The sequence below is a fragment of the Castanea sativa genome, chromosome 5, assembly GCF_040712315.1.
Source record: "Castanea sativa cultivar Marrone di Chiusa Pesio chromosome 5, ASM4071231v1".
NCBI classification, from domain to species: Eukaryota; Viridiplantae; Streptophyta; class Magnoliopsida; order Fagales; family Fagaceae; genus Castanea; species Castanea sativa.
Genome location: NC_134017.1, coordinates 33,201,723 through 33,224,488, shown reverse-complemented (window position 1 = coordinate 33,224,488; position 22,766 = coordinate 33,201,723). Strand labels below are relative to the sequence as shown.

Below are 22,766 nucleotides of genomic sequence, written 5' to 3'. Positions count from 1 at the left end.
ATTTCCACTGGATACCTAAACATAATGGTAAAGATTTAAATTATTATTCTGCGATCGTGTTCCATGAATGATTAGTCTTTATCAAATCCATTCCTAAAAATATTGATAAATCCAAAATTATTTACCATAGTGTTTTCATCCTCAACATTGTTATTAAAAAAATGGGGACTTCGCCCTAGTTCTACAAAGCCTTTACTGGGTTCAACTATTCCTTATTCTTACCATGATTATATTCATGCTTGGTTCAAGTTCATGTTACACCAAGGCGCAACTATGACCCACTTTTGGTTTGTTAATTTTGAAAAGAATTTTAGTTCCCAACTCCACCTTTGGTTTATACGTTGGCAGACACAATTTGCCCCTATTATTGATAATTTTCCAAGACCTCTGACTGGTTCCTTCAAGTACTCTACAAATGTTATAAGACAGTTGAACATGGTGCTAAGTTTCTTATAGCCTTGAATTTTGTTAAAAAATAAAAGGTCCCTTGGATCTTGAAATGGCAATATGTCAAGGATGGTGATGTTCCTACTCGGCAATGGTTTGTTAAATGGTGGAACAAGTTTTCCCACACCCAAGATGTTATTGATAATGTTACCAGGGAGTTCCCTACTACTACTCAAAGCATTGCTAACACTAACTCATGTTAAAGCACCTCTTATCACTCTTATGGGTTTGTTGGCCATCATTCCTGCCACTTTATTTCTTAGGCTTCCTCAGCCCATTTACTTCTTCTTTACCTCTTATTACTCCCATTGGTTTATTACCTTATTCCTTGGGCTTCCTCAACCCATTTACTACATCTTTACCTCTTATCACTCTTATAGGCTTGTTGGCCATCATTCCTACCATGTCAGCCCATTGAGTTTACCACTTTATTCCTTGGGCTTCTTTGGCCCATTTACTTCTTTCTTTACCTCTCATTGTCCCCATGGGTTGTCCCTTCATTCATTGGGCTTCCTCGGCTCACTTTCCTCTTTCTTTTACCTCTTGGTATTTTTCATGGGCTTGCTGACCATCATTCTTGCCATGTTAGCCCACTGGGCTTGTTGCCTCATTCTTTTTACCATTTGCCCCTCGTCTTTCTCTCATTTCCCTTATTGTTGGGCTTCTTCTGCTGTTGGACATTTTGTCAAAATTGGGCAACAACTCCCCGAAACCTAGAAATTGACCAAAATACCCCCTAAACCTAAAAAAATGACTAGGGGTGCTAATGTCATTTTTGACAAAGGGCCCAATAGTAGAAGAAGCCCAACAATATAGAGAATGTGAGAAGGGAAAAATAGTAAAGGAAAGAGGACACAAGCCCAGCACACTGAAATGGTAAAATTGATAGCTGGTCATTTTATAGGTTTTGATTGTATTTCGGTCATTTTTTAGGTTTAGAGGGTATTTTGATGATTTTTTAAGTTTTGGGGATTTTTAGTCATTTTTAAGTTTCAAGGGTATTTCAGTCATTTTTTAGGTTTAGGGGGTATTTTGGTCAATTTTAAGGCTTCGGGGGTTTTTCGGTTATTTTTTAGGTTTCAAGGGTATTTCGATCATTTTTAGGTTTTAAGGGTATTTCAGTCATTTTCAAGTGTTGGAGGTGTTGATGCCATTTTTGACAAAGGGCCCAATAGCAGAAGAAGCCCAACAATATAGAGAATGTGAGAAGGGAAAAATAGTAAAGGAAAGAGGATACAAGTCCAACAGGCTGAAATGACAGGATTGATGGCTGGTAGGCCCACAAGAATAGGAAAGAGGTAAAGAAGAAGTAAGCAAACCAAGGAAGCCCAAAGAATGATGTAGTAACTCCATGAGACTAAAAGAGGTAAAGAATAGGTAAATGGGTTGGGGAAGCTTGGGAAATGAATTAGTAAACTCAATGGGTTGGTTTAAAGGCCAACAAGGCCAAAAATTAATATGAGGTAAAGATGTGGTTATTGGGTCGAGGAAGCCCAAAGGATCTAGCAAAAAGCCCTTAGGAGTAAAAGAGGTAAAGATGAAGTAAATGGGCCAAGGAAGCCCGGGGAATGAAATAATGAAATGGGCTAGCACAACAGGAATGTTGGCCAACAAAGCCCAAAAGAGGTAAAGATGTGAAAAGTAGGCCTAGGAAGCCCTAAGCACAAAATTAACGAAGAAATGTGCTGGCACGACAGGAACATCAGCCCACAAGTCCACAGGGTAACAAGAAGTAAAAGGAAAGGTAAAAGTTATAGCAGACATGATGAAGTAATATGGTAGGATCAATAACCAAATAGCACACAGACATAGAAAAGTAAAACATAGGCTCGGTAGGAAGATGAGGGCTTTTGCCCAAGTAATTCCGATCCCAAGAAAGGATAAGAGGTAGAGAACATGAGCCCAAAAGTCTACACATCCTTGATGCCACAAAATATAAACACTAACTAGTACGTACAACAGAATCAAACAAACACGGAGGCAGCGTAAATGGTTTGAAGGTTAGAAAGAAACAAATTCAGATGGAATGGAGCATGCACAAAAGGCCAGGGCACCACCTACTTGTACCCAGCCAATACATGAGAGGTGGGCCACGGGTCAAGGTATTTAGAGGGTGTGGTTTGGCAGTGGGGGAGAAAAAGAGGTCTATTTTGGGGTTTCCACTCAAATTTCTTTAGGGAAGGGTGTTCTGCTGGGATGGCATCTCACCCAAAAGGGGTAAGCATGGGTTGGGACCGCTTGTTGCATGCCATAGAGGTAATGGAGAGGCTTAATTCTTATCCGGATGAGGGAAGTGAAAAATGGAGAGAGATAAGAAATAAGACAAGCAATTTTGTCTGGGAATGAAGAGTGGTGCAACCAACACATTTAGAGCAATGGTAGTGGCTGAGCAATCGAAAAGCTAGTAGGCAGTCTTGGAAGGACACCTATAAGGAGCCAAAAGTAGTTGAGGGGTAAAAATGGTAAATCCCACCATGGCAAGTAGTATAAAAAGTGGAAGCTGTGAATAGTAAAAGGGGAGGAACAAGAGACGGAAGGAAGGAGAGGTAGAAAAGGAAAGAAAAGAGAGAAAAGAAAAGAATATACAGAAAATTGGAGTTTAGCCACATTGGGGATGCATCAATAGACTACCTTTTTCTCTCCTTCATGGCAGACCCACTCTCTGAGAGATTGAGGATTGAAGTTTAAACCATTTAGGCCCTTTTTCCAAAGTGTGTAACTTCTATGGCAGAAGTCTTTCTTGAGGTTAGCCACATTGGGGATTGGTTCCCTTCTTGGACTCGCTTCTGCTAACAAGCTAAGCCTACTTTTCTAGCAAACAAGTTCCCTTTTTCGTTAGTAATGCTTATTGGTTGATTGGTTCATTGTTCAGTTATTAAACTATCTGCTGTAGCATTATTTTCATTTTTTCTATTATTTTGCTATAACCTTATTAAGCTACCTTCCTTTATTTCGGTGTTAGTACCATTTATTTCGTATTATATAACCTTATTAAGCTACCTTCCTTTATTTCGGTGTTAGTACCATTTATTTCGAGTTATAGTTATTCTATTGTACTGTATTCCTGCTATAACATCTATAACAGTTGTTCCTGCTATACATCTGTAACAGTTGTTCCTGCTATGGACATGTCGTACACTTGGCATGCGATGCCTCTGCCAGAATGTGTCTATATTGGGATGGCTAGACTTGTGCACAATTGGCCTAAGGCATAGTCCATTTAGGCCAACCCTAACTCTCTTATCTCAGACCTATGTAGTACAACAAGAAGGATCAAAGCCCAACAACACAAAAGGCCCACCACACAGGGGTATTTCGATCATTTTTTAGGTTTAGGGCGTATTTTAATCATTTTTAGGTTTCAGGGTTTTTGGTTAATATTTAAGTTTCTTGGATATTTTGGTCATTTCTAAGTTTTTTGGGTATTTCGGTCATTTTTAGGTTTCGAGGGTATTTCTATAATTTTATAGGTTTTGGGGTATTTTGGTAATTTTTTTGGTTTTGAGGATATTTTGGTCATTTTATAGGTTTTGGGGGGGATTTCAGTCATTCTTTAGGCTTGGGGGTATTTTAGTCATTTCATAAGTTTGAGGGGGCATTTGGGTAATTTTTAGGTTTAGGTGATATTTCGGTCATTTTTTAGGTCTAAGGAGGGTATTATGGTAAATTTTAGATTTCAAGGGTAGTAATGTCATTAGGTTTAGTGTTTTTGAGGTTTCATGGGTATTTTTGGTCTTCTTAGTGATTTTGAAGTACTTTAGAGTTGGGTGATTTGTAGAATTGGATACCCAATTAATATTAATGTTAATTGGGTTAATACCCAATTAATAATTGGGTAGGTTTGTCTTATTTAAGTGGATGGGTTTGAGTAGGTAAATAAATGTGGGTTAATTTTGCCACTCCTAATTTTAAGGGAGATAGTAAAAGTAAAACCAAGAAGAGCATGCGTGTGACAAAACCAAGAGAATAGTTATTATATATATTTTGTAGAAAATAAAAGCTTATTCAAACTAGTAGATAACATATTATTGTTTACCAAAAGGATAAGTTTAACATAAAAAAATGCAGGAAATACTTTGAAATTATTCTTGTCAATCGTTATTGTCATCATCTTCCTCATCATAAAATCAGTTAATATTATATAAATTCTCAATGCCAAAATAAAGAAACTACTAAATACTCTCACTAAGGAAGATAAAATGAAATTTAGCAATTTTCAATACACATTTTACTTATTAGTTGTTAATGCCCATTTTTGCAAATTCTTACCCAAAAGCCCATAAGGATGAAAGCCCAATAAGAAGCAAGACTCAAAAGCCCATATGGAGGAAAGCCCAATGAGAAGCAAAGCCCAAAGGCCTACCAAAAAGACCAAAGAGCAAGAAAGGTCAAAGAAAGAAATGCAAGAGAAAGCGATCTGCAGCAGAATGCAGATCTGTAATAGAATACAAATCTGCAACAGAATACAGATCTGCCACAAAATACAGTTCTTCAGCACAATGGCTTCGGCAGATCAAGGCAAATTGGGTCCAAGACCCTTTTGATTCAGTTAACATTATTTGGCCTACAAAGGCCCAAATCCTTTTGTATAAAAGAATGAGTGAATACTAATATGAAGAAACACAATGAAAAGAAACAAGGAACAACAAGAAGTGTCAGCAGTAGGAGTTGCGTGAAGGAAAGAAAATCCAAACCAAATGAAATAGAAAACATAGCAAGAAACGCATGAAGAAATAAGACAGAGACACGCGGCAAAACAAAACAAGGCTGTTCTACTATGGCAAAAATAGTGTGAGAACAAAAAAAGACAAAAAGAGAATATAGTGGAGCAAGCATACATGGGCCTGAGCACCACCAGCTTGTACCCAGCTAATACAAGGGAGGTGGACCCACGGTCAAGGGCATTCAGAGAGTGTGGTTTGATGGTGGGGGGAAAAAAGGGGGTCTATACTTGGTTTCCAGTTGTGACTTCTTTTGGGAATAGACCTTGTTGGGATGATATCTTACCCAAAAGAGGTAGTAGATGGCTGAAACCATTTGATGCATGGCATAGAGGTAGGTAATGAGGTGGCCCAATCCTTATCCATTTGAATCTAGAGATAGAGGAATACAACAAGAACAAACAAAATGGAATTTTGTCATGGAATGAGTAATGGTGCAGCAAACGTATTCTGAATGGAGGTAGTGGGGAAACCAATGGGTTGGTGGGCAGTTCTGAAGGAATGCCCACAACAAGCCAAAAACAGTTGGTGAAGCCCTAGGAGTAAAAGGGAAAAATCTCATTAAATTAGTTCACTATAAAAGGAAGAGGTAGCCATGGATGAAAGGGGAGGCACTTAGAGGGAGAGGGGGATCCAGAAGGGAAAAGAGCCAATGGAGTAAAACAACCCACGGCAAGATAGTAGTCAAAAACTAAGTGTAAAAAGAACAGAGAAAAAGAAAGAAAGTGGTAAAAAGAAGAAAGAAAACAAGGCAGAAATAGGGGCATGTATCAATAGACCATCTTTTCCCTTCCTCTTAGCAAACCCACTTTTTGAAGTCCCCTAAAAGTAATAGCTAGTAGCCATTTAGGCTTATTCTCCAAAATGTACAACTTTGATAGCAAAAACATATGACAAGGCTGTTCAAGTTGGGGTTTGAGTTTCTTCTTGGTTTATATATTCTATAGGAAGATTCAATACTTGGTTTCGATTGAAAATATATTTGATTTCACTCATTAGAACTTATATATGCTGTATTTAGTCATTTTGCTGTAGCATGTTTTTTATCACGTTCGCTGCATCAGTTATCATATTGTGGTATCTTCATTTGTTGTACTAGTTATTCTGTTGTAGCACATTTTTATTATATTTACCATATTAGCTATTATACTAGTTAAACATTTTCTACTAAAGTTTTCTGATTTCTTTGTTATTACGTGTTTTACTGATGCGAATCTCAATCGACACGCTTTGAGACCCAACAAAAATATTGGAATATTTAATACCAAATGATGCGAACCTCAATCGACACGCTTTGAGATCCAACAAAAATATTGGAATACTTGCCCAAGAAAGCTAAAATTCAGATTTTTGATAGAACCCTGACCCAATGTTTATAATCGAAATGCGAACCAAAAGTATAAGTTGACCTTGACCCAATGATTATAAAGAATCACGAACCAAAGGTATAAAATTTGAACGCCACAAGGAAGAATCCTTGATAAGTTCACAATTCCTGAAGAACCAAAAGAAGAGCAAAGCCTCACATTTTCTGATTTTTATTCAATAATATATCATATAAAAAACGTTTACAGACTTAAAAGGCTATTTAAGGACTCCATAAAACTTGACAGGCAAGAAAACATATTCTAAAATAACTCTTAATTGATACCTAACCATATCAGGAATCAAATTTGACCTAAAAAGTATTAAATACACCTAAAAACAAGGAAATAAATCACCTAAACCTAAAATAACGTTTTTACATAAAAATACCAAAAATAATAAATTACAATAAATAAACAGTAAATTGTGTCCTACATCATTTACTCGACATGAACAAATTATTATTCTGCCATACGCACATGTATACTTTGTAGCTCATGTTTTGCCATATATTTTATATATGTATATGTGAATACGTATAAGTGTATTTACGAATATATGTATGTATATATATTTGAGAATATGCTAACCCATGTAAACTAACATTTACTTGATAGGTATTTTCTTTGTGTTTTAGATTTGTTTATGTGCAGGAGGTGAAGAAATATTTTCTGCAGTGTAAAATAAAGAGTAGTCATTCACGTTGCAAAAAGTAGAACACTTTATTACATAGCAAAACACTTTACTGCATAGCAGTACACTTTACTGCATAGCAGAAAGTGCAAGAATGTCACGTTGTAAAAAAATGCAAAAGACGTTATTGCACAGCAAAAAGTTAAGAAGAGTCAATCCTATGGCAGAAACTAGAAAAAAGTTCATTTTGCGGCAGAAATAGAGAATAAGCTCACTTTACAACGTTTTCTCTTGAAATTTAAACTCAACGTTTGTGCACAAACTGGCAGCGGCAAAATAGTACTTTGGAGCCCATTCTACGGAGCACTAGGCTCAACTTCCTTTTTAGAAAAAACCTAAACTAAACGTTGTCCAATAACATCAAGACGCGTGTCTAAGGTATAAGAAACTTAAAAGAACCCCCTCAACACACTAGTCAAGAATTTCGGTAGTAGCCAAAGATCAGAACTATCTTGTCTAGTTATTTTATTTTGAGTGACTTGCATTTTGTTATTTATCCTTAATGTGCAAAGGAGAAAGTCAGAAAAAATACAAATAGAAGAACTAATGTAATTCATAACAACTAAACAACCTTATGTGACCTAATTCTATCATATGAAAACATTAATTATGCTTATTGTAAATTTAATATCAAGTCAGAGATACATTTGTTTCCAAGTTCATTTCAGTATAGAAACTTCAGATTTCAACTGAATCAAATCTAATTGACACAATCCATGTATGATAAATGCACTGGGAAGAAACACCACCACCTTTGGAAAATTTTTGGCATATCCGAAGGTGAGGCTAGAATTCAACGTCAAAGAGTTCCTCAGGCATTTCATTTCCTCAAATTTCATATAACAACTTCTCAAATACCTTCATATGTTCAGATTGCAGAGCAATGGCGACTGATAAGCTCCCATCATTAGTTGGGCTTGGTATTATAAATGATAACCCCTCGTACGGAATCCCACCAGGTCCCATGAATATGGGCCTACCCCACCCAAAATCAGCATCATGGATTGGCAGTCTAACCCAGCTAGTTATACCAAGATTTGGACAACGAAAAGTATGTGCCCCACGAACAAGGGCTGATAGATCAGGCTGAAGTTCTAGATAGTCAAGGGCTGATCTCAAATAATCATTGTCCATCCGTGCCAACGCATCATGAATTCTGCTTGCTGCATACCATGTTGGTTTAGATTGGAGATCACCTGCTAAAGCTGTTGGTGTGGCAGTGAAGATCACATTGCCAAAGTAACCAGGTGGGAGTTGGGGACGCAACCTAGACCGTCCATCAGTTGCAATATACAATTTGGTATCTTGATCATCAGGAAGTGCGCGAGCCTTGCATGTGCATCTCCACACGTGACCTGACAGCATCTCATATGAACTATAGTTGATTGTGTTTCCATCTTCTCTGGACTTAGCTTTGAGTATATTCAGCTGGTCTCGAGTTATTTTGAAAATTGAGACAGTTGTACACTCGGGACCTGATTTTGTAGATTGAACAGGGTTTTTCATTGGAGGAGCAGGCTGGTATTCAATGTGCTGGAATGTAGGTTGAGGTGGATCACGGGCCCGTAGTAGGGTCCGGTCAATAAACGGTGGAATGGTAACATCAAGACCCCGAGCTACATCTGACCATGCATTCACAAAGTGGAGACCAGAAAATCCATCTGCCACGTGGTGTTGCATGCCAACACCAAGTGAGGCCCCTCCACATTTAAAATATGTTACCTGCACAAGAAGAGGAAAAGTGTAGAGTGGGTTAGCTCAACTGTAAAAAAAGAATAATAATAATAATAAAAAATTAATTAAGTGAATAAAGTCATATAAGTGAAGTTATCTAGACATTCACTGTTTTTGTCATTAGTTGAAATTTGGCTTTGCTTTCGTATGACCTAGATAAATGTAGTTCGAGACCACTAAAGAAAGTATCTAAAATCTTTCATAAATTTTCTAATTCACAACTGCTAAAACCAAACAAAACAAATTGCAGGTTATAGCATTCTCTATTAGACTAGAAGGTTCACTTGCAAAGCATGTGAGCTGTAGTTTCTAACCTGTGAAAAGACAGATTACTTTTACAAGAATTTGAAGCCTCTTATTGTAAATCTACACTCATTGCCTGATTTCTGATATTGAACAAAAAGTAAGGATCTTTTGGGAAGAAATAAAGGGAAGTACTACACAATAAAAAAACGAAAATACAAGTCATTGATGTCCTAAAGCTGGACTTATTTACCAAGCAATCAGGGAACCAGTGGCAGGTAAATATTGATCCGCGCATAAAGGATCATATCATCAAGAAACTTTGTTTTTAATTAACTCCTAGAAATTTTTAGTGATGAATTATGTATCATCAAGTAATTGTTTTGCATACCATTGGTAATAAATTAAGTTGGCTTCTGAGTTCTGAGGTAGGTGGCTTGTTAGGGTATTTTTAACACCAAAAGAAAAATCACTAGTACTATCAATCAACAATTTTCCCTCCAATTCTGAGACAAAACAATGAAAAAAGCAAGCGAAGGCAAAAACAGGTTGTACTGTTATTCAGTATACAGTATAGTCCCCCCCTGGCTCCCTCTCTCTCCACTCTGGCATTTTTTTTTTTTCGTTTTCTATCAGACACACAGTTTGTTTAACTACCACTAGAGTTTGAATTTATATTAACATAAAAGAAACATTAAGTATCCATTGAATAGACGAAAGGTGCAACCTTCCCCCCCCCCAAACAATAAAAGTAGCCATATCCTTCTAGGAATCACCAGTCATATAATTATTATGCATCACTTTAGGCAGGTAATTCAAGAGAGGTGGCAACAATCTAGTAAAGATAATAAGTTGCTAGAAGAAATTGTTAGGTGCTCTATAAACCATCCTGCTACCTATCCAATAGTCATGAATAATAAGGTCAAATCACAATTCAAAGGTCCTGGTCCTACCACAGTATTCTGAGCCATTTAAGACATTCATTCTGAGAAGTACCATATAAATCAATATAATTGACAGACATCAAAATGCCTTATGACCAAGCAAGCTGTCACACAGTTGAAAAGCAGCTAGATGACTAAATTGAGAATGACTAACAATAAAAAAGAACTTCATTTTAAGTACTCTAAATGTTCCACAGGCTGCATTTGTTACCAATCGATAAGTGTTATACAGATCATGCGTCAAAAACATTAACAGGGAAAACATTACTTATAAGAAATGGCTCGGTATACTGGATATTCTTTTTGTGAAAATGAATCAATTTTTCTTCAATGATTTGTTGCTGCATTCTACATTTTATCTAGCAGTCAATTTTAATTTTAATTTTATGTTACTTCATTTCTTTGGCTTTCTTTAATTGATCATCCCTTTGGGTCAAATAGTTGAACCATTCAATGATTCATTAAAATATTCACCTTGACCTTGAAAAAACCAATAAGAAAGCACTTTTTTTCTTATAGAGTTGAAATGTTCAATGAATCATTGAAAATTTCAATTTAACATTAATTGAACCAATGAAGGAGTCAGGTTGCTGGAGTCAAGCTCCACCAATCATATTCCTTCAGTGACACTTTTCTTTTTGTGCTGATTCTATTTTTTCCCCCTAGGGATGTTCATTAGAAATTTTAACATGTAGCCCTCTTAGTCTTACAGATCAGGTCCTATTAAATGAATTTTGGTTAAACAGTTACACTATGACATAAGCCACTTGATTTTGTTTACAAGATTCTTCAAGCTGGGAAAATCTAGAAACAAAATCATTAGCCCAAATCTTGAAGAATCAAGTCAAATTGATTAGCAATTTGTTTGATTCAAATCCATAATTGGGCATTCTGTAAACATAAAAAATAGCACCATTTCAAAAACAGATCATTCAGTGCAATACTAATATAAGAACTAGCTTTAGAATGTATATTTATTTGGCCCCTCTAACCAGTTATGAAGTAAGTGATAAATAGTTAGAGAAGCAACTTGAGTGAACCAGATTTTGCTTTCGCAATTTTCAAGTTGGCAAACCAGGAAAACTGCTTTCAATTGGGTAAGATATTCCAAGTCAAAATTAGACTATGTTATGGCCATTGTGATTTCAGCATTTATATGATAATATAAATGCTGAATTCATAATGGTCATAACACTAGGATAATAGTTGCCATGGATGACCTGTTGATTTCCTAAATGATACATTCCTTACTTCCAAGGGGGGCAGAGCTACATATACCTTTTACACAAATTCAATAATAATAATAATAATAATAATTATTATTATTATTATTATTATTATTATTTCTGAAATTTGTTAACTTGTTATGGTTGGGCCCTTAAATCATATGAAGTTGTAGCTCAGCCCCTCCTAATTTCATTATGAATAAGAAAGCCATTATCACTCCCACCACCAAAGTATCCCAGCCACTTTTTCAGCCCAACAGAACAAACCGAAATCAAATTAATATTTTATAACTGCCAACAGCGAACCAACAATAACAACAAAAAACAGTTATTACTTGACAGGAGAACATTAAAGTTGTAGTAATAAATATAAAGTAGATTCACATAATGAAAGAGAGAGAGAGAGAGAGAGAGAGAGAGAGAGAGAAAAGAATGGTACCTGCAAGACCAAGAGAGGATAAGTCTCAATCCCTTTGGAATAATCGATGGAGGGAATAAGCTGGCGAAGTTCCAAAGTGGGGGCAAAGTCACCAAAATCATCGATGAGGGAATTGGAGTGGGCTTCCACAAACAGCACTCCCTGCCCATTACAATCAATCTCGATCCTACCATCTTCGTCACGCTTCAATCGACCAGCCATTGGGTAAAACATGACTAAGACCTTGCTCAGTGCCTCTTTCAGTACTTGAGAATCCAACAACTTCAACTTCTCCTTCTTCTTCTTGTTATCATCATCATCATCATAACTACTTGGTCTGTAAAAGTACACGCTGGGAGTGTGGAACCGAGGGACCACAAGGTCTACATTCGAGTTCCATAGACTCACCACTGGGGTTTCCCCCGCCGGCCGAACCATCGTCGACTCCTTCACCTCCACCCCCAACATCTTTCTTTCTTTCTTTCTTTCTTTCGCTATACCCCTACACCCACCAAAACAGTGGTACAGTATTAATTATATTTTTAAATGAAAATTAATTGCAAGTAAAACTGTTAAAAGTCTTAGAACAATTCATAATTACCGCATTCGTTAAGGTATTTCTTAATAGATTATTTTTAAAGCATTTTAATCACTTTTAAAAAATTATATAAAAAAATTATCAATTACTTTTTTTTTTCATAAAATTTATTTAAGAAACAAAGTAACTTAAAAACACCCGTTTAATTACACTCTCACCAAACTCAAACACATTATTTAATCTAATAGTATATCTTTTAAATTTCTGGACAGCAGGCACTAATTTAATTAATAAATTAAAAAAAGAAAAAGGAAAACGTAAAGCATTAGTTGGGTGCTGAACTGGTAAAGTAGAATAGAGTATTCAGTAAGTATAGAGTATAGATGGGAATGAAAATTTCCGTGTCTGGTTGGTTGGCCAAACCAAAGAGATAAGGGTTAAAGCCCCCACCCAGCTCACCTAATCTTAATATATATTTTTTGCTAAATAAAAAAATAAGATCTCCGGTTTTAGCTCATCAACCCAACACCATGTAACAATAATTGGTAATATCACATGTACCACACGGGCCTTACTAAGACTATCACTCGAACCGCTCTTCTCTGGGTGCAGAACAAAGACTCCTAACATTAAGTCATACCTCTAATCTTAATTTCTTAATCCATCCAAATTAGGCCCAAGTTATTTTCGTTAAGCAAATTCCTAACTCTTTCAATTGAGGAACAAAGGCCCACTACGGAGGACCAACCTAATAATTCTGCTCTAATATAATTTAATTTGAGGTCTAAACTAAATTTTATTCATTTCTTTTTTATCTATAATTTTATTAGTGCGCAATAATCTATAATTGTATTAATGTACAATGAGTTGATAAAATGTAACTGTAAATGTAATATTAAATAATTGGGTGGCACTAATAAATCATTAACTTAATTGATACTATTAATAACAAGAATTCTTGTTTGGGTTTCAACAAAAATTTCAACTTTTTTGTACTAAAATACTCTCACAAAAATTCTTAAACTTCCTAAAATACCTTTATTTTTTAGTTAAAAAATTTTTAATTAAAAAACACAAACCAATTAAAAGAATAATTTATCATTCCTAATTTTTATAATTTTTTCCTTTATTTCTTCATTCGGCTTGAAATTTAAGACACTATCTATATCTTATTTTTAAACATTATTACACGTTGCTTTACATCTTTCTTTAAAAAATAAAATATACACAATTATTTATATATCACTTTTAAACATTATAACACTAAATTAAAAATATATATATATATATATTGCATGATGAGTCTAGTATAATAATATTTGAGCAGTACCTTAATATTATGTTTGGTCATAAAGGTAGAGGAAAAGAGAGAAAAATAAGTAGAGAAAGGGTAAAATAGAAAAAATCTTTTTATTTTTTATTTTTAATAGATGTGCTTGTGTAGTTGTAGTTGTAGTTGTAGTTGTAGTTGTACTTGTAGGTAAAGGAGAGGGATTTTATTATTATTATTTTTTTTTTTTGGGTTTGTAAAGATAACAACAAACCACCGCCACTTATTCAGCAAAAAAAAAAACCACCGCCACTTACCTCCACCAATAGTTATTGTCAATGAGAACTTTCGGTGTATCCTCAATGTACAAAACTATTTTTTGGTATGCAACCAAACAATAAATTTAAATCATTTTCTACTGAAAACATTTTTCATTATATATAAAACATTTTGCTTCGAAATAAACAGATAGAATGTATATTTTATGTATTTAATATTGTTTAAAAAAAAAAATTAATTAATGAGCATCTGATTTTTGACATGTCATCTTTTGTGGGGGAAAACTAAAATAATAATAATAATAATAATAAATTAAAAGTTAAAATAATCATATTGAAATCTCAGTCTGAACAACCAAAAGACAAAGTTTACTCTGCATCCGGTGTAAGGCAGGATATACTTTCGCCAACCAAACCAAACATATGTAAAAAGAATAATAAGAAACTGTTAAATTTGAGACGAAATAGTAAATACACAGCGCGAACAACTTCAAATTAGCTTTCATTATTATTAGTACTTTATTGAAAGCTCCCAAAAAAAAAACTATATCCACCATTTTGTTTGGGCAAATTCATCGCCGGCCCCAGAGATTACGCGTTAGGAGGACTTATGTTATGATGAATGCAATTTGCATGTGAGAGATTCCTTGGAAATGCGATACAAGTACAACATATGCTTTATATACTTTACAATTTGGTACAAATAGCAAAAAAAAAAAAAAATTAGTTGCTAAAAATGGGTTTAATATCCACTCATTAAAACAAGAAGAAGAAGAAGAAAAAGAAGAAGAAGAAGTTTTATTTATAATTATATTCCTTGCAAGAAATAGAACAATTAATGAGACAGAAAGAAAAAGGAGAAGGAAAATTACCAGTAAAATAATGTAGAGAAGGAAGTGGGCGGTAGAGAGCGGAATTGGGCAGAAGGATAGGGTGGGTTTTCTTTTTGGTTGAATTGGTAGATATCAGAGTTGGTGAAGAGTTTTTAAGTTTAGAGCAGAATGGAGAACGGACAATGAAGAATGGGGATTGGAGAGAGCTTAATAATATTAATAAGAAAGTAAAATAATATATATATATATATAAATAAATAATTTAAAAAACGGTGTTTATTAAACTGCTATGCCTCTTCTGTCACTCACCTACCGCGCCAACTACGTTGACCAGCCACCACACGCCACGTCATCAGGTAGACTCTCCACCACTATCAGGAAGGTGCAGAGAGAAAGTTGGTGAGATGCCGACCTATATCAAAACTATATGTTTAATATTTTTATACATAACTTCGTAGAAAAAACATCATCATTCCTATAAAAAAAAAATACTCATCTACGCTATTATCCTATTCCTGTGCACTCTCTCTCACTTTACTAATTAACGTGTCACGCATTATCGCGTGGATCCCACTTCTGGTTCTGGGGGTTGGTGGCTTGGTGGACTCACTCCACCCTTCTCTCCTTCTAAAACTGAAGTCTCAAAATTTTTTACAATTTTTCATGTTAACATTATCTAAATAAAAAAATAAAAAAAATTCTGAGACAAATCCTAATGGCTGATAGGACTCAAAAATTGCATGGATCCCACTTTTGATTTGCATGATTTTGTGCTGAATGATGATGACGATTTTCAAGATGTCTATTGCAAGCTTTATAATATTTGTATGAAATCTCTTGAGTGTTCTACAAAATTAAAAGCTAATTTTAAAAAGGTCAAACTTGAAACAGATGATTTGATTGCAAAATTTGGATGAAGCAAATAATTTGAATGAGAAATTTAAAAATCAAATTTCATCTCAAGTGGACAAAATTAAGAGTTTGGAAGAGCAACTAGTTGAATTTAAAACTGAAATTGAATATTAAATAGTGCCAAATTTGTTGTTGAGCCTAACTCAAAGGAAAAAAGATTTTTATATTCCTCCATTTAAAATGAATAATCAAGAGTTGAAGGCTAATATTGCTAGGATAAACAAAGGTAAATAATCTGATGTTAACGCTGAAGTCTTTAAACCTATGTCTAAAACTCCTCCTAGGATGAAAGAAAAATATGTTTTTGTTCCCACTTGTCATCATTGTCACATTGTTGGTCATATTAGGCCAAATTGTCCTAAGATGAGGTCTCTGTCAACCTTTAAGGTTAGACCTCCTTATAGGAAGCCAAGTAGCTCTAAAACTGCTCCTGTTTGTCACCATTGTGGTGTTTCTAGACACATTCGTCTGTAAGGGTCAGTTTTCAGATAGTTTCCAAGCCCAGTTTTAAACAAGGACCCCGGACCCTCTAGTTGTAGTTTGAAGGGACTGAGCTTGGTCTACCGTGGCTAAATGGGTCGTTTACAGATCAAGTGATGCCCAGGGCAAGACTCCTGCAATACACATACACTAGCAAGCGAGAATATATGTATTGATCAACAAGAAAACAGCAAAGACAGACAAAAGTAATAAAGAAAAAAACAAGATAATTGTTCAGGATCCTCAAGTCCGTAAGAAATATTTCATTAGTTTTCTTAATTGTGGATTACAATGAGCCCACTAAGACGTAATACAAGGTTCAAATAAGCTCCCAAATTACAAACTTAGGTGACCCTCTGGGCCTCTAAGACTTGCAAAGTTTGAATCCTTTTGAATCTAAGCATGTGCTGTAGTGGCTGTTTTTGGGATACCGGGAGATGTTTCCCTGTTTTCTTTGAGTTTTATAGAGCTTTTTCTTATTGATTCTATGTGATTTGCTTCTTGCTAAAAATTTTTTCCTTTCAACGTTGGCTGCTTCTTCCTTTTATAGTGTCAGGTTAGGGTTCCGGGGTACCATTGATTCTTCCCCCTTGGCTCTCTAGGTACTAGAGCCCCCTGTTTGTCTCAGCCCTTCTGACAACTGATCCTTTCCATATTTTCCATAATTCTCTTCTTTTGGTGTTTTTTTCTTCAAAAGTGTCTTGCTGACCTTCTGTTCCGAGATGCCTTTGGGGGAGCTCAACCTTTAACTTTGCTCTCTCTCCAATCCTTTTTTCTTTGTCTTCTCTTTTCGGGCTTACCTCCTTTTAGCCGCCCCTCCCCATTTGTCATTTTTCCCAGTAAGCGGAGTCTTCTTCTGCCAATCCGAAGGTTTCCCCAACCATTTCCTTTCGTGGATCTCTTTTTTGGGTTCTCCAAGGCACTGGCTTCTTGCTCCTAAGTTGTTGCTCTCCAAGTCCTCAGGCTTTGTGCTGCATCGCTAGGTGCTCTGAGAAGGGCCCATCTGTTTCTCGTTCCTGGTGCCTTTTGATCCCTCTTTAAGCTGTCTTAATCCTCCTTTAGCCATGCTGGATACCTAGAGATCCCAGGCAGCCTCCGGCGTCCTAGCCCAGCTCCTTTTTTTCTCTGGTCTTTCTTTGGTTTCTTTTTTTTGATCGAGCTGACTTCTTTTTTCCTTTGTTTTATGGGCTCTAAGCCTTGCCTTTTCACTGATCCAGGGCCCCAGGCCCATCATCCTTCTTTTGTTTGTAAGCCTTATTTTCTTTCCTCAATTCTTTTACTCCCTATGGGTTGGCCCGATGTGCCATTTGTTGGGGCCTTTTATCACTCCACCCCTCTCTCTCTTTCTAAAACTAAAGTCTCTGAAACTTCTACAATTTTTCACGCTAGCCTTATCTAAATAAAAAAAAAAAATTCTGAGACAAATCCTAATAGCTGATAGGACTCAAAAATTGCGTGGATCCCACTTCTGATTTGCATGATTTTGTGTTGAACGATGATGATGATTTTCAAGATGCCTATTGCAAGCTTTATAATATTTGTATGAAATCTCTTGAGTGTTCTACAAAATTAAAAGCTAATTTTAAAAAGGTCAAACTTGAAACAGATGATTTGATTGCAAAATTGGATGAAGCAAATAATTTGAATGAGAAATTTAAAATTCAAATTTCATCTCAGGTGGACAAAATTAAGAGTTTGGAAGAGCAACTAGTTGAATTTAAAACTGAAATTGAAAATTTAACTAGTGCCAAACTTGTTGGTGAGCCTAACTCAAAGGAAAAAAGATTTTTATATTCCTCCATTTAAAAGGAATAATCAAGAGTTGAAGGCTAATATTGTTAGGATAGACAAAGGTAAATAATCTGATGTTAACGATGAAGTTTCTAAACCTATGTCTAAAACTCCTCCTAGGATGAAAGAAAAATCTGTTTTTGTCCCCACTTGTCATCATTGTCACATTGTTGGTCATATTAGGCCAAATTGTCCTAAGGTGAGGTCTTTGTCAACCTTTAAGGTTAGACCTCCTTCTAGGAAGCCAAGCAGCTCTAAAAATGCTCCTGTTTGTCACCATTGTGGTGTTTCTGGACACATTCATCCTAATTGCTTTAAATTGTATCCTCAAAAGCAAGTGTCCAAATGGTCACAAGTTTCCTCTCAAGGACCTATACCTTTGTTTGGAGAGTTATTAAAAGCTTTGAGCTTTTTAACTCAATTTCAGGAGTATTTTAATTCTTCTATGTCCTTTAGTAGACATACTAGGACACGTGCCTTTTCATCTTCAACGCCAAAGACTTGTGCTATGTGGATGAGAAAGGAGCCTAAGATTTTTTTTTTTTTGGTTTGTCCTCTGCTTTATTTCTTTCTATCTAAAGTAGGACTCTCTTTGCTTGATTTCTTATCTGCTTTTGGAATCATGCTTTCATGCATTTGCATTTTTTTTCTTGCTTTCATGCATATGCATATTTCTTTCATGCTTTCATGTTGTTTGTCGGTTTTTGTTTGGTTGTTTAGTTTTTATTTTGTTTTGTTTTCAAAATAAAATAAAAAATCATAAAAATACAAAAACAGTGTGTGTTTGTATACATTGGTTCTTGTGATCCTTAAAATGGTCATTGAAACAAAGTTCTCGAAACTTTGTATCTTTGTTTGTGATGAGTAAGGTTAAGTAATCTCTTGTACTTAACACTTGTATCACTCTTTTTGATGGGAAGGACTAGAAAATCATAAGAGAAATGCATAAATAACCATCTCACCATTGTTACCCACCAATCATGACATGACATCTGTATGCTTCGGCATTGTAAAAGTGCAATGTCAATGACATCTGTAAGCTTCGGCATAGCAAAAGTGCAATGTCAAAAGGCTTAACATAATTGTGTATTTCTTTTCTCTCTTTTATATACCCATGCATGATTTGCTTAATAAAAAGAAAAATATGCAAAGAAAATAAAAAGCAAAAAGAACAAAATGCTTTAAAACATGATTGCAAGCATGTATTCTAGGAGATGTGGGAGTTATAGAATGTATCTCAAAGGTGATAGTCCCCATCAAACAGTTATGATTGTGTGTGAGTTAAATTGATTTACTCATTCCCAAATCGTCATAACATAGAGACACTTATGCAATCTTGCGATGTTTTCACACACAACACACAAATTCTTTGCTATTTTTGATACATGTGCAGGTACAATGTGATTTGGCCATCACAAGTTTACATGCGTTAATGTATGCTCACTAAACTGTCATGACTTGTTTTTGAAATATAAAATTGGTAAGACTTGTTTAGTGTGTGTGTGTGTGTGTTTTGGATCAAAATGCATGACATTTTTCTTGTTGAGAGATGTTTTTGAGAGGTCAAAATGTTGTTTGGATCTTTGGTTAAGTTGCATGTTTTGATTGCATTCATGTTTGTGTTTTTCTCCTCTTTGAAAAACTATTTTTAAGCATCTCGACAGCTCCTTGACACCTCTCAACACCTGGCTTATCTATCGAGATCTTCAGTTGCTTTTTATCGCAATCTCGACACCTCTCGATAGCTAGGTCGATCGATCGAGAAAATTTCTGCCTACTCGATAGATCCTCGACACCTTCTCGATCCATCGAGGTTGGCTTGATAGTTTCTTGACACCTCTCGATCGATTGATATTCTTTTGCATGCATTGTTTTTCACATGTTTTGCATATTTCTTTGATCTTGTCATTCATAGCATCTTGTTTCATTACATTCATGCATTTTTATGGATTCCTTGTGCCCTCTTAATCATTTTTTATCATCTTTATATTTCTCGGGTGAGGCTTTATAGCTTCTTGTACCCTTTGTCAATCATGACAAAAAGGATTGTGGAAATATGTGGTTTCTTTTTAAGGATTCTATATGTTAGGGGGAGAAATACATGCCCTTGTAAGCAGGAGATGTGTTTCATCTTGTTAGGGGGAGTGCTTACCTCCTTTTGTACCATAGGTCTTGTGACCATTTTTACATAAGGGAGTGTTTACCTTCTTGTTGTTGTAGGAGCTACTTTTAGCGTCTTCTTCTTGTACACTGGTTTTGTGACTATGTTTACATACATTGTGCTTATCTTTGATATATATATATATATATATATATATATATATATATATATATATATATATATATATATATATATATATTATAGATGCTCATTTTTTAGAAGCCCAGCAGGAGGGAAAGCCCAAAGACGTGGGCAGAAGAGAGTAGGATAGAAAATGCCATTAAGCCCAAATGGCAGGAATAATGGATTATGAGTCCATAAAAGCAAGCAAATGGACCCTGAAGAAGTAAATGGGCCTAAGAAGGCCCGGAAGAAAGAAATAACAAACTCATGGGCTGTATGGATGTAGAAAAGCAAGAATGGGCTGTATGGATGTAGAAAAGCAAGAATGGGCCATGGCTGTCATGGCAGGCCCAAAGCAATGTAAGTAAAGAAAGTAAGGGGCAATGGAGAATCCATGAGCCCCAAGGATGAAGTAAGAAGCACTTGGGCCAAGGAAGCCTAAGGAGTTAGTAAAAGCCCATGGGAAGCGTAGAATTGGGAAAGGGCCAAGGACGCCTCAAGAAAGTAAACGGGCCATGGATGCCCAAAGGAAGGTAGGCAGGACGAGGGAGCCCACAAGTAGTGAAAGGCCCAATGAGTTTATTGGGCCTTCAGAAAAAGAACGAATAGAAAAGTCCGGAGAGGCCCAGCAGACTTGGGTTAAGCAAACCTCACGGTAGGCATAGTAGAATGACGCGGCAGGAAACAAATAACAAGGGCTAGAAGCATAAGAACAACCCACAAACGGGCAGGGCCCATCCCCTAAGAGAAGCAAACCATAAATGCAAAGTCAAGGAAAGTAGCCCATTCCATAAGAAGTCAAAGGTGAACGGTAGATAGGGCAGATTGACTTTCAAACCGCGGTAGACACATAAGAAGTGGGCAGAACTTGGATGAGCATGGAGGTAAAGCATGCTCAAGGCCCAGGCACCACCAGCCTATACCCAACCAATACAGGAAATGGTGAGGTCATGGGTCAAAGGTAAGAAGGTATGGTTTGGCGGTAAGGGGGGGAAAAAACCTGTTTTCGTGTTTCCTGCTCAAACTTTTTTGGAGGATGTCTTGCTGGGATGACATACCACCCAAAATAGGCAAAGTTGAGTTGGAACCACTAGGTGCATGCCATAAGGGACGGAAAGAAGGAGAATACTTACACCGTGGCAGGTAAGAGTGCGATGGCAAGCAAGCAAACAAAAAAGCCTTCTTTGTTTGGTGAGGTGGAGTGGCACGGCCAGTGCAGGTAAGTGGCACTGGCTGGGTGACTGGCCAGTCAGTAATGGTTGGCAAGGACACCCACACCAGACAAAAACGGTTAAGGGCTAAAATGGTAACAGCCAAGCAGGGCTGGCACTATATAAGGAGCCTTTGCTGTGCACGGTGAGGGGGGACGGAAGCCTCTAGGATATAATCACCAGAATCACAAAAAAGATAAACAGGGAGAGTAAAACCAAGAAGAAAGGAGAAAGAATCTGAGAGAAATAGAAAGGGAGAGTAAGAAAAACGAAAAGAAAGAAAGGAAAGAATTAAAGAATGGAGGGAAAGACAAAAAGAAAACAGAGAGAAATGAGTGGTAGGCATGCACCAAATGGGTCAATTTCCCTCTCCCTCTTCAACCCATGCTCTCTGGTAACGGAAAAGGATCTCCCAAAATACAAGTCATTTAAGCCCGCCCCTTCATAGCAGCTAATTTCCCCTTTCATAAGAGATTAGTCGCATTAAGGAGGTGGTTCCCCTTCTTGACTTAGACTTGACAGTAACTTAATGTGGTAGGCTGACATTTATTTCCTTTAATAAGTTTACTGTTGTTTATTCAATACTTGTTATTTTGTTGTCATGTTGTAAAACGGGCACTCCTTATCAAAGCCCACTCTTTAATTTATCTGGATCCTAAAGGAATTTCCATTTTAGTCCTTATTATTTCTGTCTGCCGTGGTTAGTATAACAGCTCTGCCTGGCCAACAAGGAGCATTTTTTGCGCACAAGCCAGACCAAGAAAGTTTGCTCTTGGACCGGTCCCAACTCCCTGATCTAGAAATCTTCGGGCCTAGTGTTGCAACAGGCAGCCCAGCTCGATACTTGCAAAAAAGGCCCACACATTTAAATTAGGCAACTTCACTAGGGAGTTGGGAAACAAATGGATACAGAGATCCTCGCAAACAAATGCTGCCAAAATCAAGACAACACGTAATATGAGTGCTATACCCTCGCAAGTTAAATCGAGGCCAACAACGCCTCATCAGCCCAATCAGGCAGAAGACATCAATGAACTGGGGGCTGAACTCCAACCGCAGGCAAGGAATCCCGTTGACGGTGTCAATGCTTTTGTTGAGGTGCTACAAGCACTACAGCACTCACAACAGCAAATGATGGAGGAAATACGTTAGCTAAAGACAGAAAAGACCAAGGAAAAAGGAAGCCAGCATGTCCCAAAGCATGCAGCTGACAAAGAGGAGACGCTAGTCGGAGGTGCCCCGCAGACTGAAGGACAACGCTATATCACCATGCCCAAGGTGGCAGCTTTCCTAGAGCAGGAGAGGGCCAGAGCACCCAAGGAAAGGTTTTACGCACGGAGACCTCCCTATCCCTCAAGGGTGCTTAGCAAACCATGTT

The 22,766-nt window shown here is 36.6% G+C and overlaps 1 protein-coding gene across 1 annotated transcript; it reads right to left on the bottom strand.

The window, feature by feature from the left end:
- Positions 1-7,821: 7,821 nt before the first annotated feature.
- LOC142634525 (shikimate O-hydroxycinnamoyltransferase) lies at positions 7,822-14,926 on the bottom strand. The gene is made up of 3 exons (XM_075808834.1): positions 14,750-14,926; positions 11,813-12,293; positions 7,822-8,948 (listed from the first exon to the last, which is right to left on the bottom strand). The coding sequence occupies exons 2-3, from the start codon at positions 12,257-12,259 to the stop codon at positions 8,055-8,057; spliced, it is 1,341 nt and encodes a 446-aa protein (XP_075664949.1). The 5' UTR covers positions 12,260-12,293; positions 14,750-14,926; the 3' UTR covers positions 7,822-8,054.
- Between the last annotated feature and the right edge of the window lie 7,840 nt (positions 14,927-22,766).

Coding starts and splice junctions, on each gene's coding strand:
- LOC142634525 (XM_075808834.1), bottom strand. CDS start 12,259: ATGTTGGGGGTGGAGGTGAAGGAGTCGACGATGGTTCGGCCGGCGGGG. Junction 8,949..11,812: donor ATCCTCTCTTGGTCTTGCAG/GTACCATTCTTT, acceptor CTTCTTGTGCAG/GTAACATATTTTAAATGTGG.